The 16562-nt window shown below is 36.9% G+C and overlaps 1 protein-coding gene across 4 annotated transcripts in view; it reads right to left on the reverse strand.

Moving 5' to 3' along the window:
* The window catches only part of ATP2B1 (ATPase plasma membrane Ca2+ transporting 1), a 131935-nt gene that overhangs the window by 47604 nt on the left and 67769 nt on the right, over positions 1 to 16562 (reverse strand). For all 4 annotated transcript variants that reach the window (XM_043562022.1, XM_043562020.1, XM_043562019.1 and 1 more), the window contains exon 3: positions 6645 to 6842. In XM_043562022.1, coding sequence (XP_043417957.1) covers positions 6645 to 6842 — 198 coding nt within the window. The remainder of the gene's footprint in view (positions 1 to 6644; positions 6843 to 16562) is intronic.

Here is a 16562-nt window from a genome sequence, read left to right on the forward strand (position 1 = left end):
GGGCACTAAGATAAGCATAAGGACACTGAGGAAGATTAAACCTCAGCCTCAAGGCAAGTTCTTAATCTGTCAACACCACCTACCCCAGAGTCCTGAGGATTAAACGAGAGAACATTTGGAAAGCAGGTAGACCAGTGACTGGGAAAAATGGTTAATGCTATTAATTATTACATATGTTAGACAAGATATACATGAAAACCCACGAATCATGCTTACTTATTGTATAAATTTTACAGGAGTACAAGCAAAACTTGGTTTCCATAACATGAAAAGGTAAGCAAAGTGCTACTCAATCCAACTATTTGGGCATCTACTCTAGATGCCAGGCATAATTTTAGGATCTGAGGACATGGCAGTAAACAAGACCCAAGCTCCCTCTCCTCACAAAACCCATACTTAGATTGGTAGGTGCAGACAGTGTATGAAGAATTCAGGTAATAAAACAAATAATCAATTTCAGATATGGTAAATGCCATAAAGAAAAACAAAGGGCGGTGATATGCTATCAAATGAAGAAAGGAAGTAACTGGTTGTGTGAACACAGAAGGTCCCTCTGAGGTGTCCATGATGTTTGAGCTAGGAGCCAAGTGATAAAAAGGAACTAGCCATATAATCGCTTTAAAGCATTCCAGGAAGAGCATTCCAGGGAAAGATTAAAGAGTATTCCAGGGAAAGATTAAAATCAGTAAAAAGGCTTTATGGCACAAAAAAGTTTACAGAAGAATGGAGGGGGGAAGAACCCCCCAAAACTCAAAATTTAAGGTAAAAAATGTTGAAGAAAGAACAGTGAAATAGTGCTGTTTTGACTGCGGGTTCTAATCTGTTTGGAGTCTAAAATCAATTCAGTGGCTTATGACTAGCATTTTTAAAAACGAAACAGAATAAAATAAAAAGGATATACGTATAATAAAGGTAAGCATTTTTTTCTTGAAAGTTTCCATTGGGTATTTACAAATTCACATGAATGAATAGGTTCTGCACTCCTCTTTAAAGTTCTTTCTTACTGAGGGTTGAGCTGAAAAGTCTGAAAAATCAGTGGTTCTCTTAGGACATGTAAAGCAGGAAAAAAATTATTCAGAAGAAAAGAATGAGTAAATGAATGATACTAGAAACGATTAAAGCATGTTCCAGAATACAGTGCATGAGCCAAAGAAATGATGTGAAGTATAAAGATGCTGAATAAAGACTAATCCAGGAGAAGTATGTGGAACAGATGAGGTCAGAGAAGACAGAGACTAGAATAAAATCAACTGGTGGTGGTGGTGAAATGGAAGGAATGATGAGATTAAAACAAAACCAAACCAAACAAACAAAAAAAAAACAAAATCCTGAGGACCATCAGCAGGATTCAGCCATCAATAGGTACAAGAGCATGTTCTCCAAAGGAGATGGCTGGACAATCCATCAAGAGTGCTGGCTTCTCCATCCAAATATTAAAACCTCTCTTTGGGGCGCCTGGGTGGCGCAGTCGGTTAAGCGTCCGACTTCAGCCGGGTCACGATCTCGCGGTCCGTGAGTTCAAGCCCCGCGTCGGGCTCTGGGCTGATGGCTCAGAGCCTGGAGCCTGTTTCCGATTCTGTGTCTCCCCCTCTCTCTGCCCCTCCCCCATTCATGCTCTGTCTCTCTCTGTCCCAAAAATAAATAAAAACGTTGAAAAAAAAAATTAAAAAAAAAAAAACAAAAAAAACCCAAAAACAAAACCTCTCTTTGAATTACATCCAGGCCGGAGAAATGACCACGTACCATTGTACACAATAACCAGTTAAATGAATTTATGGTTTACAATGTTCGAAACAGAAGTGGTAGGACAGTTTCTCCTTCCCCTTCCACCTGCCCAGAAGACTCGAGATGTACTCCAGGTAGACCAAGTCAGGATGAGAGTTGAAATGCCATGTTGACCACTTTCACCAATTTGAAATATAGCTAAAATATTATCTTCCCAATGAAGCATTTCAACGGGTTTGATCTCATTGGTTAAAAATGTAAAAATGCAATACTTTCTAATAGTATGTAAGAACAATACATTGAAAGCAGAAGATGGACGGGGGGGCACCTGGGTGGCTCAGTCAGTTAAGTGTCTGACTTCGGCTCAGGTTATGATCTCACTGTTCATGAGTTCAAGCCCCACGTTCGTCTCTGTGCTGACAACTCAAAGCCTGGAGCCTGCTTCCGATTCTGTCTGTCTCTCTTTTCTCTCTCTGCCCTTCCCCCACTTGTACTGTCTCTCTCTCTCTCTCAGAAATAAACATTAAAAACAAATTTTTAAAAAGAAGATGGAATTTACCAGTCATATGTCAAAAAAATTTTGTGTAACTGGTGGATGGGAGTGAAGATATCATTAGTGAGTACACTTCTTACATGTGGATTTACAAAATGTTGTAAGTTTCTTTTCAGCTGTGAGAAACATTAAAACCAAGTTCTAGGGGCGCCTGGGTGGCGCAGTCGGTTAAGCGTCCGACTTCAGCCAGGTCACGATCTCGCGGTCCGTGAGTTCGAGCTCCGCGTCGGGCTCTGGGCTGATGGCTCAGAGCCTGGAGCCTATTTCCGATTCTGTGTCTCCCTCTCTCTCTGCCCCTCCCCCGTTCATGCTCTGTCTCTCTCTGTCCCAAAAATAAAAAAAAAATAAAAAAAAAATAAACATTAAAAACAAATTTTTAAAAAGAAGATGGAATTTACCAGTCATATGTCAAAAAAATTTTGTGTAACTGGTGGATGGGAGTGAAGATATCATTAGTGAGTACACTTCTTACATGTGGATTTACAAAATGTTGTAAGTTTCTTTTCAGCTGTGAGAAACATTAAAACCAAGTTCTAGGGGCGCCTGGGTGGCTCAGTCGGTTAAGCGTCCGACTTCAGCTCAGGTCACGATCTCGCAGTCCGTGAGTTCGAGCCCCGCGTCGGGCTCTGGGCTGATGGCTCAGAGCCTGGAGCCTGCTTCCGATTCTGTGTCTCCCTCTCTCTCTACCCCTCCCTCGTTCATGCTCTCTCTGTCTCAAAAATAAATTAAAAAAAAAACGTTAAAAAAAAAACAAAACAAAAAACAAAACCAAGTTCTGAAATAAAGCAAACTCAGACCCAAATCAAGGGAAATCAAGGTTAAATCAAAATTATAAAATAATGTATATTCAATCAGGCTATCAATAATGATATTTTATGGTTACTAAACATCAAAATTTTAAACCTCATTTCATCTTTTTAACATTTCAGTTTATATTTTTGCATATGTTTAAAACTATACATATTATAAAGTATAAACATTATACATACATTATGTAGATAGCTTTACATATATATAATTCATAAATGCATCCTTTGAATATATGCTCATATTTCTTCCTGATAAGGTATACAACCAAAAAAAGCTTAAAGATCAATGCAACAGAGATTAAGGGGAAAAGAATTATGAGACAATTATATCATTTTCAGCTTTAAATCTCACATGCATATTTAGAACTACATGACTAAATATTTCAAAAGAGAACATGAAACAAGTTGATGCCATATTTCATTTCATATATAGTTCTACCTTAAATTACAGATAAATTTAGAACGATTTTGAAACAGATGGTAGTAAAATACTTCCAAAAATTAAATCCTTTTCCTGCTGCTGATCATTACAAATTTTTAGAGTAGCTGCAGTGAAAAAATAATTGCAAAAATCAAAGTTACAAAAGGACTGTCCTATGCTTTCAGTAAAGTCGGAGTATAAATACAATAAAAATCTATTTAACCAAAGGTGTTCCCCTGTAAACATATTCACCTGAGAGAGATGCACAATCTAAATTCAGTCTGTGCTCTACCATAAGGCAAATATTCCATTCTTAAAATTCTCCATTTGGGCTATTTCTTGGATGGTGCATCAAGTATGTACATTAACAGTATAAAGAATCAGTTCTCAAAAAGTGTTGTCTAGGAACCCCAGGAGGATCCCCCAAGGTCAAAACTATGTAATAATACCAAGATGTAATTTGCATTCTATTTCAGGAATGTGTAGTGGAATTTTCCAAAGACTACACTACATGTGCTAACACAAGACACTAAATGCAGAAGCAGAGTATCTTCAATTATGCCAGACCTTAAAGAGATACAAGGAAATGAAGAATACTGCTAATTCTCTCTTCATAATTTCACTTAAGATTTCATTAATAATTATAGCAATTACATTTATTATAATACAACACTTAGATACAACTTAAATGCACTGATACAGTGTTTTTAAATTTCTCAATTTTAATTAAGAATACAGTAAATATCTACAGATATAGCTCATATAATCAAAATCCGTTTGTGGAGTCCTTAGCATTTTGAGTATAAAGGGGCCCTCAGACCAAAAGGTTTGAGAACCTTGGTATTATACTAGTAACTAAAGATGTGTTTATTGTATGGGTTATAATGCTTATTTTTATACCATCAGTACTAGTAAGAAATTTTGATAATATAGTCTATGACTACAGATTTACTAGTGTTAAAATATACGTGATGAAAAGACACATGAAGTACACTAATAAATGTTAAAAAAAATGCAAATACTAACATTTCACCGTGGAACAAAAATATCTTTGTATGTTTTACTAACACCTTCTAGCAGATTTTGACTGTTTTTAAAGTGTCTTATGACACTGACAATTTTAGAGTATCTTCCCAGTTGGATCTAATGCCAGTATTCTCCTTAAGCAAATTTGGGAAAGGGCTTGTCACTACATCCTACAAATGAAGCAGTCCAAATTCCAAAAAGATTTGTCCTTGTTAGTAACAAAATCCATTCCTGTTGAAAATATTTTTCTTTAGTCTTCTTATAATCTTAGGGGAAAAAAAATGTTAAAAGTAAAGAAACATTTCATAATCTGCGAACTCGCTGAATTCTAGAATACCAATTCCCAATATTCTATAATGATAGTTGGGTAAATTGAACGCTACAGAATTCACCTATATGTTGATGAACATGGTATGACCTTCCCTTTTCATATAAAACATTTCATATACACACAGTTACACGCCCTCGTGCCTACCCACATATGCACACATATACATATGTGAGTACCCATAGACATACAAAACATATTTTAAAATCTGGGAGAGGGGCGCCTGGGTGGCGCAGTCGGTTAAGCGTCCGACTTCAGCCAGGTCACGATCTCGCGGTCCGTGGGTTCGAGCCCCGCGTCGGGCTCTGGGCTGATGGCTCAGAGCCTGGAGCCTGTTTCCGATTCTGTGTCTCCCTCTCTCTCTGCCCCTCCCCCGTTCATGCTCTGTCTCTCTCTGTCCCAAAAATAAATAAACGTTGAAAAAAAAAAAAAAATCTGGGAGAATATGAAAATAGTATAGCAGTAATCTCTAAGAAGTGAGATTTTCGGTGAATATTATTTCCTATGAATTGTCATTTTTCCCTCCTAATATTTCCACAGCAAAATATGTATTATTTATTTAATAAAAACAAAAGTTTAAAAAATAATTTGGCTCAATGTTGACAAGAATATTGCCTAAGTTTTTTCTTATTTAGACAAGTGATTCTCAACCATAGACAATTTTGCCCCCTATCAGAAACCTGGCAATGTCTGGAAAAGTTCTGGTGGCCTCAACTGGAGGGTAGTACAGTGCAGGGTGACAAAGAATGCTCTGGTGTAAAATGTAAACAAAGCTGTTGCTGAAAAACCCTGCTCTCCGATAAACTGACTTCTTCAGTGACCTACTTTCTAAAATAAACAAACAAAAAACACAACTCTCACATGAGCTCCAGGCACATCTTTAATGGCATTACTTTAAATTTTTACTTAACCCAACTTTTAGAGTTAGCTAATGTTTATTTAACTCTTCATAACTTGAAAGGCATAAGAATAAAGTTTTTACAAAGAAAAATATTGGTATATCACTCTCCTGATATATAAAATACTACTGGTTCACTCTATAGCTATTTAAACATAGTGACCAAAACCCAAGCTAGGTTTCTTAGCAGTTATAGAATGTACTGTCAAGGACTATCTATTTTAAATAAATTGATTAAAAAGAGAGTAAGAAATTTTAAAAGAGAAATGAAGAACATAGGCAGGAGAAAGACAAAACCATTGTAGCTACAAGTTAAAGCAGATCTACCACTGTATGATGTACTTTTCCTTTGGTCAAGATAAGTTGTAGTATAAACATTTCTAGAATGGTAAGGCAATTGCCCGGATCATGCCTATAATAACAATTTAAGAACTTGAAAAATAATGAATCAGGGAAGAGAACAGAATTTTGCTTTCATAATGATTTCCAAAAGATTAAAAAAAAACCCCAAAATTAAAAACTGTAATTATTTCAATTTAATGTTCAAAGACCTTAAAAACCATGATGGCACAAACCACACTGTATATGTGACTTAGCTCTTTGCCAACACATGGCATACACACATTGGCAGGTTATTTAACCTCTGTATCAAACGTGGAAGTGACACTAGCTCATAGGGTTATTGTAAAATTATCTGAGATGGTATATTTAAAGAACAATTAAAAACACTGCTAGAATGCTATCTAGCACACTTCCCTGACCTTTACTTATGTTTTCCCTCCCAAATGCCAACCTATTATTATATTTTAATTAAGCAAATGAATTTATTAACATCACACATGAAAGTCTTTTTTTTTTTTTTTCCCCCTCCCCAATTTACTTACGTGCATTATCCCCTTCTGGAGGTTGATAAAAAGAAAGGCCCAATGATACTATGGCTGCAATTTCTAATATAATTAAAGTGACATCTTGTAATGCTTCCCATACTAATTGAAGAAAGGTTTTTGGCTTTTTAGGAGGTATAAAATTCTTTCCAAACACTGCTTCTCTTCTCTCTATATCTGCAGGGTTTCCGCTCAAACCTAGTGAAAAGAAACAAATTTCAGTGAAAAGTTTCACTACTTACAAAAGGAAATACCTATTTTACTCAAAACATTAATTCATTACACTTTATTTAAAAAAATTTTTTTTAATGTTTACTTATTTTTGAGAGAGAGAGAGAGAGAGAGAGAGAGAGAGAGAGAGAGAGAGAGAGAGAAAGCATGGGGAGGGGCAGGGAGAGTGGGAGAAAGAGAATCCCAAGCAGGCTCCAGGCCCTGAGCTGTCAGCACAGAGCCCAATGCAGGGCTCGAACCCACAGACTGTGAGATCATGACCCGAGCTGAAGTTGGATGCTCAACCGACTGAGCCACCCAGGTGCCCCTTCATTCATTGCACTTCAGATTCCAATTCATAAGACCCAATCAAACTGACCTTTACACATTATATCAAATAAATAGAATTTAAATCACTGAAAAACATGCACAGTGCTTTAAAAGAACAATTCACGTAGACAGGTCAAGACTGGATTAAAAATTTTCACTTTTCCAAAATGTTCATTTTTGATCATATTACCTTATACCATCTTGTAGGCTGCCAGAGACCAGAGTGATATGACAGTTGGATGGGTTTTATATTGGAATTAAAAATTTCCCTGACCTTTACTTATGATGTTTTCCCTCCCAAAATGGGGAATTATGTATTTATTTGATTTACTTACAGCATCTTGGTCACCCTAATCAGAGAAAGTCTTTGATTTTCACTCTTATTTACTAAAGACCAATGAAACATTTATCACAAGCTCTAAAATTTCTCCATTAAAATGTCTGTTACACATGGACTGATAAATGATTTGCAAGTCACAAAAAAAAAAAAAAAAGGAAATTATGGGATGACCTTTCTTTTGAATTTTATTTTTAGGATTTCCAGCTTGAGAAATAGGTACTTCTATTGACTGATAGCACCCACTGTCACTGTAAGGGAAAAGGTGCATGATAGGACATAATATTTATTGCCTGGAATGTGGAATTGGAAGGTTATGAGGAAAGAGGTTAAGAGAGAGTTGGATGACATGAATTTTGCCTTTCCCTTACCCCATCAAGCAGGTCGCCCTCAAACTTAACCGTGCTGATCCAATCAAACCTAGATATATCCCAAATAGCTAAAGTGAAGTACATACACATTTATATTTTTGTGGGAGGTATGAAAACAGGCAGGAGTGACAAATGACATGTTTCTGAGTCTGCTTAAAAATATCAAAGAAGGCAAAGATATCAGAATGATACAACTTTCAATTTATCATCATAAATTTAAATTTATAATTATTTTAGTTAACAAACTCTTTTTTTGGCAAGAGCTCATCCCAAGAGAATAGCAAAGGAGCGAGACAGGAAAACAGCAGATTACTGGGAGGCTCTTGGTTTTAGGTGTTTCGACTAGTAATCTCAGTGTGGAGGCAGGCAGAGAGTAGAAGAGAGAGAACAAAGAAAGTACACTTTTAGAATAAACAATAAGAAATGAACACAGACATTTTAAAGTCATTATTTATTTGGTTAAAGGTATCAATAAGATTCCAGAGAATGTTTTCATTAGCAACTGTAACAAGGTCCGTCCATACTGGGCAGAAAGATTTGAGATTTCTGATGACAAAAGTCATCATCTGAAAGCTTCCACAGAGCTCCAGGCTTTGAGACAGTTCAATAGAAAGAAAGGAATGAAAGGATTGTAGTAATCGTGACTGAGGGAAAGAGAATATGAGAGAAGAAACTTGCAAACTGTAATTTAGAATCCAGTTTCTTCAGACTAGAGCAATGCTCCCCAATCACACCTGGCTGAAACCAGTTAACACTGGTCCATGGTTTAATTGAGGGACAGAGGAATCAATGCAGTAAGGTTTTCCACAAAACAAAATTTGTTTTAAAGGACTAAACTTTGAGATGTTCTGAGATTACGTGCTTGCCGCTTTTTAAATTTAAGTGCCCTTTCTCTTATAAAAAGATAGTAAGTTTGTTATATCTTGTATTTCAATGACCTTACTAGAAAAAATAAAAGACAACCTTCCCTAGCTGTCAGTCTCCAATCTTTTTTTCTATGAAATCTGAAGATATTGGTTTTATCAGTTTAACTCACACTTAATAGAACCTACTATTAATTACAAGTATATAACACCTAGTAGTTTTAAGTAGCACCACTATAACTATAAAAATAATTGACCCAAACCTACATTAATTATAATGGAGGCCAACATTTTATGTTAATGCTGATAAAAAGAGCCACAGAGTTGGGGCGCCTGGGTGGCGCAGTCGGTTAAGCGTCCGACTTCAGCCAGGTCACGATCTCACTGTCCGTGAGTTCGAGCCCCACGTCGGGCTCTGGGCTGATGGCTCAGAGCCTGGAGCCTGTTTCCGATTCCGTGTCTCCCTCTCTCTCTGCCCCTCCCCCATTCATGCTCTGTCTCTCTCTGTCCCAAAAATAAATAAACGTTGAAAAAAAATTAAAAAAAAAAAAGAGCCACAGAGCTAAAGAGAGCTTAAAAGCCTATCCGAAAGGGTGCCTGGGTGGCTCAGTCAGGTAAATGTCCAACTGTTGATTTGGGCTCAGGTCATGATCTCCTGGTTGGTGGGCTCAAGCCCTGCATCCAGGAGCATCAGTGCAGAGCCTGCTTGGGATTCTCTCTTCCTCTCTCTCTGCCTCCACCTCAAAATAAACTCTAAAAAAAATGTATCTGGAGGGAATCTGGGAATTAAAAAAGCAGCCGGTCCTAAAGGTTACTGTAATTCTTCTACACCACTACCACACATACAAGCACTCACCTAAGACACTACATCAATAAAGTCATCTGGGTTACAAACTAGAAGACCTAGATTCCAGTTCACCTACTGAAATTTTACGCATGTCACTTAATGTCTGTGGCAGTTGGGGTAGAGGCATTAGTATTTGTTGGTGTATCTTACAAACTTGTTTGGAAGAGCCTAAGAAGGTACAATGGATCAAAGCATATACTACAGAGTAACAGTGATTGAGCTCAGTAAGGGGATGACAAGTTATAAACTGGACATTACAGGTTTTAATTCCACTTTGGGGGAAATTAATTTCCATAAACTCAGAATAATAAACTCACATAATCTAAATATAATGAAGTTAAGAGTTTTGTAACAATAGTCTGTTCCCCACCCTATATTTACTTAACATCTACTACCTGCAGGGACTATTCTACATCCTGAGGAGTCAGTATAAACACGCTATATATTCAGCAATCTTATACTGGAGGGAAACAAAGAGATTATTAAAGTAACACAGCGAGAAGACTAGTACTATTCTAAGTGCAACAGAAACCTTTCTAAAACAGAAGGGATTTAAAGCACCATAGAGTATGGTAGTAATAATTGATCTCATTTAAATTGTTGTGTGAAGTATAAATTGAAGACAGCAAGAGTGGAGGGAAAAGACCAGTAAGGAGGCTGTTTAAGTAGAAAGTAAGAGGTGATCGTGGCTAGTATCTGAGGTTTTTAACTGAATCTGCCAATTATCCTATAAAAAGATCAGACAGGACTTGCTAAACGACTGGATGTGGATGAAAGGAAAAGAATAAAGAATGATATCTAAGTTGTTTTTTTTTTTTGTCTATACACTTAAATGATTGGATAGTAAAGACATTCACCAAGATAGAGCAGGCCTTTGGGAATTGCAGAATTAAGTGGAAAAAGAGAGGCAAGAGTTAACAGTTTCATTTTACAGATTTACACCTGAGATGCCCATTTGTTTTTTAATGTTTATTTATTTTTGAGACAGAGAGAGACAGAGCATGAGCTGTCAGCACAGAGCCCGACACTGGGCTCGAACTCACGAGCTGCGAGATCAAGACCTGAGCCGAAGTTGGACGCTTAACTGACTGGGCCACCCAGGCGCCCCTGAGATGCCTATTTAATAAATAAACAAGTGGAGAGGTCTGTAGACAGCTGGCTAGCCATATTCGGAACTCAGAAGAGGTCTGCGCCAGAAAATCATCAATGCACAGATGATTCTGGAGTCATGGACCCAAAGAGAGCTCCCAGAAAGCAGACAAGAGAGAAGGATTAAGGCTAGGAACTTGGAATAGTCCCCAACATTTAATGATCAGATAGGGGAAGAAAAGGGAACCCAAAGAAATAGGCAGGGGGAGGTGTATGGCTCAAAAACAGGCTCGTGTAAAATTATGGAAGCCTACAAAAGGAGCGTTTTTTAAAAAAGATGAAGATGATGTGGATGATGACATCAAATGAGTAAGATGAAGCCAGAAAATAAGACTGGCTTTGGTTAGCTGGAGGCCCATGCCCTTGAGAAGAAATTTTCCAGTGGAATGCTGTGAAGCAAGTCTGATTAGAAAGAACTGAAGATAGAATAAGAATTAGAAAATGGATGGAAACTATGATTATACAACTTTTTCCACGAGTATGATGCAGCAGAGAAAAATAAAGCAGTAAAGGTGAATTAAAGTGGATAAATAAACCCATTATGCTTTTTTAAAGATGAGTGATAGATATCAAGGCAAGTAATTTACCAGCAGAAATAATCAAGTAGAGAAGACAACACTGATGATACAAGAGACACAGGCTAACACTGGAGTAAAGCCTCTGAAGAGGCAAGGGGAATGGAATCCAGGGTGTAGGTGTTAGCCTCCTCTAAGGGCAGGAAGAGGCTTCCATTGTTAGGAGAGAGAAAGCAAAGTTCTTGAGGGAAGGGAAATAGCCAAGCTGGTAAAACTGGTAATGAGACTACATGGTCTTAGTTTTGAAAATAGAGTAGACATCACATGAAATCATTAAGTATAACTTATGAATAAATATACTGACAACTCTTCTGCCTGGTCCCATTGGCTCAGTTGACTGTAGAATAGTGGCAATGAGGCCAAGGGCATGTGTGGCATCTGATCTCCTTATGCCCCAATTAGCTTCACAAAGAGACAATATATTTAAAAAAAAACCATCAAAGCAGCTGTGAAAATGAATCAAGGAAACCGATTTAAAATGGAGTTCGGAAGCCATGAGGAGACAGTTCTCGGGCATGTAGCACTCCTCTCAGCTTACATGAGCAGCAGGAAGGAGGAAGATTTCCACATGCCTCAGTAACAGCAAACTTCTCACCACCTGCAGCCAGTGAGAAACCACCACAACCTGGAGCTCTTGTTCTTCTCCAATGAAGTTATTTTCAAAATGACTCACCCCATGTCCTCCCAGCACCTCATAAAAGCTAGCCTCCCCTCTGTCTCTTCAGACTTGCCTATGGTTTGCCACAGTCTGCTTGTCCTGAATGGCAACGCCACTGTTATTCCTGAATAAACTCATCTTTATTTAATTAAATTACCATTTGTTTCACTTAAGGTTGATTACATGGTGTCATGAAGTGGGATCAGAAGGTGCAGAACCCCTGGGGAACTAATGACTGTTTGTGGGTCCCACTTGAGCCCCTTGTCCTCTCCATTTCTGTGAGCCGTCTTTCTCCTTTTGGTTCAGTGGGTTTCCTCTTGGATTCGAATTTAGTTTCTTTGGTTCAGCTCCCTGACTATCTGCTTTTGTGAATGCATTACCCTTCTTGGTGAGTTCTCTTTTGTTTTCTGTACTTCTACTTTGAGTAATGGGATCCGTAAAATCCAAAGAGTTAAGCAGGTCACCTTCTGGCACACCTATCTTTTTTATGTCTAAAAACTATGGTTTCAGAAGTTGTAAAATATCTACAAAAATGGCAAAATCTTACTAAAGACAATCCAAAATCACAATGGCCATTATGAGAAATGTTCCAGTTAGATAGGATCATTTAAGAAGTGCATTTGAAAGCAAAGGAGTCTCAAATCAAACAGAATGGGGCACCTATTTTTATTGGTATGCAGAAGTTTCCAAACTTCAAAATTCCAAAATAGCTTCATTGAAAGATTTGTTGTAAAAGGCTAATGAAAAAGTAAAGATATAAGAGGTACCAAAAACAAAAGGCTTTAAGACTGACATAATACTCCTACTGCTCCCCTCTTTCTTCCTCTGAGTACTCATTCTAGCAATCCTCTGTCTGAATTGCCTTTACACTCTGAAGAGACTATTAAATTACCTTTTAAAATAACACCGCCTGAGACTACAGGTGATTCTCTTCAGTTACTTTTCACTCCTTGGTCAAAGGCCACGCTAAAGGCCAAATGAAGTTAGGGCTATAGTTAACTAATTTCTTGAACTCAAGAGAAAATTCTCTAACAGTTTTAATAACTGGATTCACTCCAGAGATTACTGGAAACATAAAAAGGCAGAAAATAAGATGAGAGGCACTAGTCGGAGCCTGACAGAAAATTTTGTTAAGGCACTCTTCCCTCTGCTCATTGTGGATAATGTAGTTGGATCAGTGGAACAAGCTATAACGTCACTTAAGTTGCAACTCAATTCGTTGAGGAATTGAGAACAACAAACCTTATCTTGCAAATCCTTGTGAAACTAGAAATGCAACTCTAGAGACAATTCAAAGTTTATCCATTTCTTTTTTGCCAATACCCAAACCTCCCCTACTAATCTTTAAAGGTTTGTAACTTGCATTCTTCCTTGTGCCTCTGAGATGTAAATGCTAAAGTGCAAACTTCAGGGAAGTAATTCTTACCAGAAGAAAAACAAAAGGGGGAAAGGTCCTTCAAAACTTAGCTTTAGCTATCTGGGCAGGTAGCCTTAACTAATTCCATCTACCAGAAAAGTTAGATCCAACTTTTATCATGAGTGAAATGGAAGCCTCTGTTTATGTCTGTCTGTATGTTTAAGTGTGCCTATGCATGTGTGTTGTATATATGTAGTACCGTCTACCTCCAATAGTATTACTACAATCAATTTGTAAAAGACTTCTATTTAACTGACTCAAATGTGAATTAAGTATTCATAGAAATTCTCAAAAATGTAATAGAAAGTAACCTAAATGTTTTTCAGGTTCCCCTGAGTTTGGCAAACAAAAGCTGGCCTTAAGTTTGGTTTAATTAAAATAGGCATGTCTTCAGAGTTACCAGGATTAAATATAATGTAAACATACAACTTTTATTCTACCCGGTTTTAGTAGTCAAGTAAGTTCACGTTATCTCTGTTAAAAAATCTGTCAACAAGAATAACAGCTTGGGAAGATGGTTGATTTTGTCTAATGTCTCATGAAGTTTTTGTGGGATCTAAACATAATTGTGTTTTTTTTTTTAAATTTTTTTTTTTTTTAACATTTATTTATTTTTGAGACAGAGAGAGACAGAGAATGAACAGGGGAGAGGCAGAGAGAGAGGGAGACACAGAATCTGAAACAGGCTCCAGGCTCTGAGCTGTCAGCACAGAGCCTGACGCGGGGCTCAAACTCACGGACCGAGAGATCATGACCTGAGCCAAAGTCGGACGCTTAACCAACCAAGCCACCCAGGCGCCCCTAAACATAATTGTTAAGAGCAAGTAAACTAAATAGAAGTAAGTAGGATAAAAAGGTTTTAGGTGAACTTTTCAAATAATTTACCCAAGTCTTTTTGGGGAACCTTAAAGTTTTGCTGCATTAAATATGAGTTAAATTCATTAAATATCCAGATCATTTCCAAGTAAGATAAAATATTGCAACACAGATTACTGAACATAGGTTTTTTTGCTTCCTTTTACAGAGGAACTAAAGATATTTGAGTCTAACAGTAAACATGTTTTAGCCATGCTTAAAAATTTTCTATGAAAAAAGCATGTTTTCAGAAATCATAAAAAGAATTTATAAATCTGCCAATTCACAGAATGCTAATGTAAAGGCCAGTTCTTAATTGTTTACTTCTTAATTAAAGTTGCTAAGGGTTAAGAATTCTAATTAATATGTGTGCTTAAAGCTACTAGAAATAATAAGGGAAACACCTCTATATGCAAAAAAATTATGACATGGGCTTTTGGTAAAAGAAGGTATAAGGAATATAAATGCACTTTTTAGAGGGAAAATTTGTCCTAGTGAGGCTAGTTATTTAAAAAGAGAAAAGAGGATAAAATCTGAATGTAAAATGAAAGTTGTAGGTTTGTGGAAAAGGAATCTTTGGGCATTTTAATGTACACTCAAGCTGGTTAAGATTAAAATACATTTATTTAAAAATGAGTTTTAATTTCAAAAGTACAGTGGTACAAAATTGGAATTTGTTCTTTTTCCTGTCAAAAGAACAATGTTCTCAGGGACCCTGGGTGGCTCAGTAGGTTAAGTGTCTGACTCTTGGTTTCACCTAAGGTCATGATTTCGCAGTTTTGTGGGTTTGAGCCCTGTGTCAGGCTCTGCAGCGTGAAGTCTGCTTGGGATTCTCTCTCCCTCTCTCTCTCTCTGCCCTTCCCCCCGCTCAAGCTGTCTCTCTCTCAAAATAAATAAATAAACTTAAAAAAAAAAAAAGAACAATGTTTTCTTACATTATTGATCTGCTCTTAAGAACAAATTGTAAACAAAGGTTTTCCTTTACTTTTAATGTAATCTTCCTAGAAAAACAAAGATTGTGTGTTTTGCTTTCATCAAGTCTTTGGTTACTTAAAAAAAAAAAGCTGAGTCTTTTCAATATTAAAGAAGCTAAGGCTTTTTACAACTATTTAACTTTCTGTATTTTTCTGCAAAGTCTTTGTCACTTTGATTAAATGGATACCTAAAAGTATTGTTTCACGGTGACATATGATCCTCTTTGACCAAAGGTCCGAATCGTTTGATATTTAAAAAAAAAAGTGTCTGTTTATTTTGGAGAGACAGAGCACAAGTGGGGGAGGGGCAGAGAAAGAGAGAGAGGAAGACACAGAATTAATCCAAAGCAGGTTCCAGTCTCTGAGCTGGCAGCACAGAGCCTAGTACAGGCTCGAACTCATGAAAGGCAAGATCATGACCTGAGCCAAAGTCGGGCACTTAACTGACTGAACCACCCAGGTGCCCTGAAATCTTTTGATATTTTTGACAAACTTCCCAAAAAATCAAATTCAAAAGGAAGTATTTTGATCTTGAACTAACTTTAGGTTTTTACAGAGGGCCCCTAGAACATATCAAAGGACTTGTTCTCCTTATAAAGAAGGATATGTTAAACTAATTAGACTTATTTGATATGTTAAATTACCTGGGAAGTATTGTTAAAAACAGGTGATGCTAAACCTTCTTAGAATAAATTTGCATGGAAATGTTATTAATGTGTCCCAATAATAGCATGAAATTTCTAAAGATCTTATATGCTTTTTATCACGTTAACATTTGTAATTCTGGTTACTATCATAAAGGGTAAGTCACAAAATTACCAAATTTCCTTGTCAACTGCATTACAATGAACTCTCATCGGGTTTTTAACCATGGCCACTTTTAAGTGTTTTGGCCATTTACAGACAGTTACCGTTTTACTCTGATGCTTATACAAGTGTTTCTGCAAAAGTACTTCATCTTCAAGAAGCTTCAGGAAAGGATGGTTTTCTGATAACTTTAAGCCAATAGAACTGAACTTGGTAAGAATTTCCAGAACTAGTGACAAAACTGAATGCAAGCAGAACAACAATTAAAAACATGGGACTAAATGAACTGAGAGGATTGTTATAATTTTTATAGCTTCTTGTTTAAAACATTCCTGATTCTGTAATATTTTGCTTTCCCAGGTTTTAGGAAACCCTTTTCTCTCTTAAGCTATCAATAATTTGGTAAGATACACCTTTGTGAATAAAGACAAAACATTTACTTTTTCTCTCTATGTGATCCCTCCAGAATTTGCAAACTCTTTGTGAGTATTCTTATTTTTATGATAATAATTTGCATAAATTCAG

The sequence above is a fragment of the Prionailurus bengalensis genome, chromosome B4, assembly GCF_016509475.1.
Source record: "Prionailurus bengalensis isolate Pbe53 chromosome B4, Fcat_Pben_1.1_paternal_pri, whole genome shotgun sequence".
Classification (NCBI taxonomy): Eukaryota; Metazoa; Chordata; class Mammalia; order Carnivora; family Felidae; genus Prionailurus; species Prionailurus bengalensis.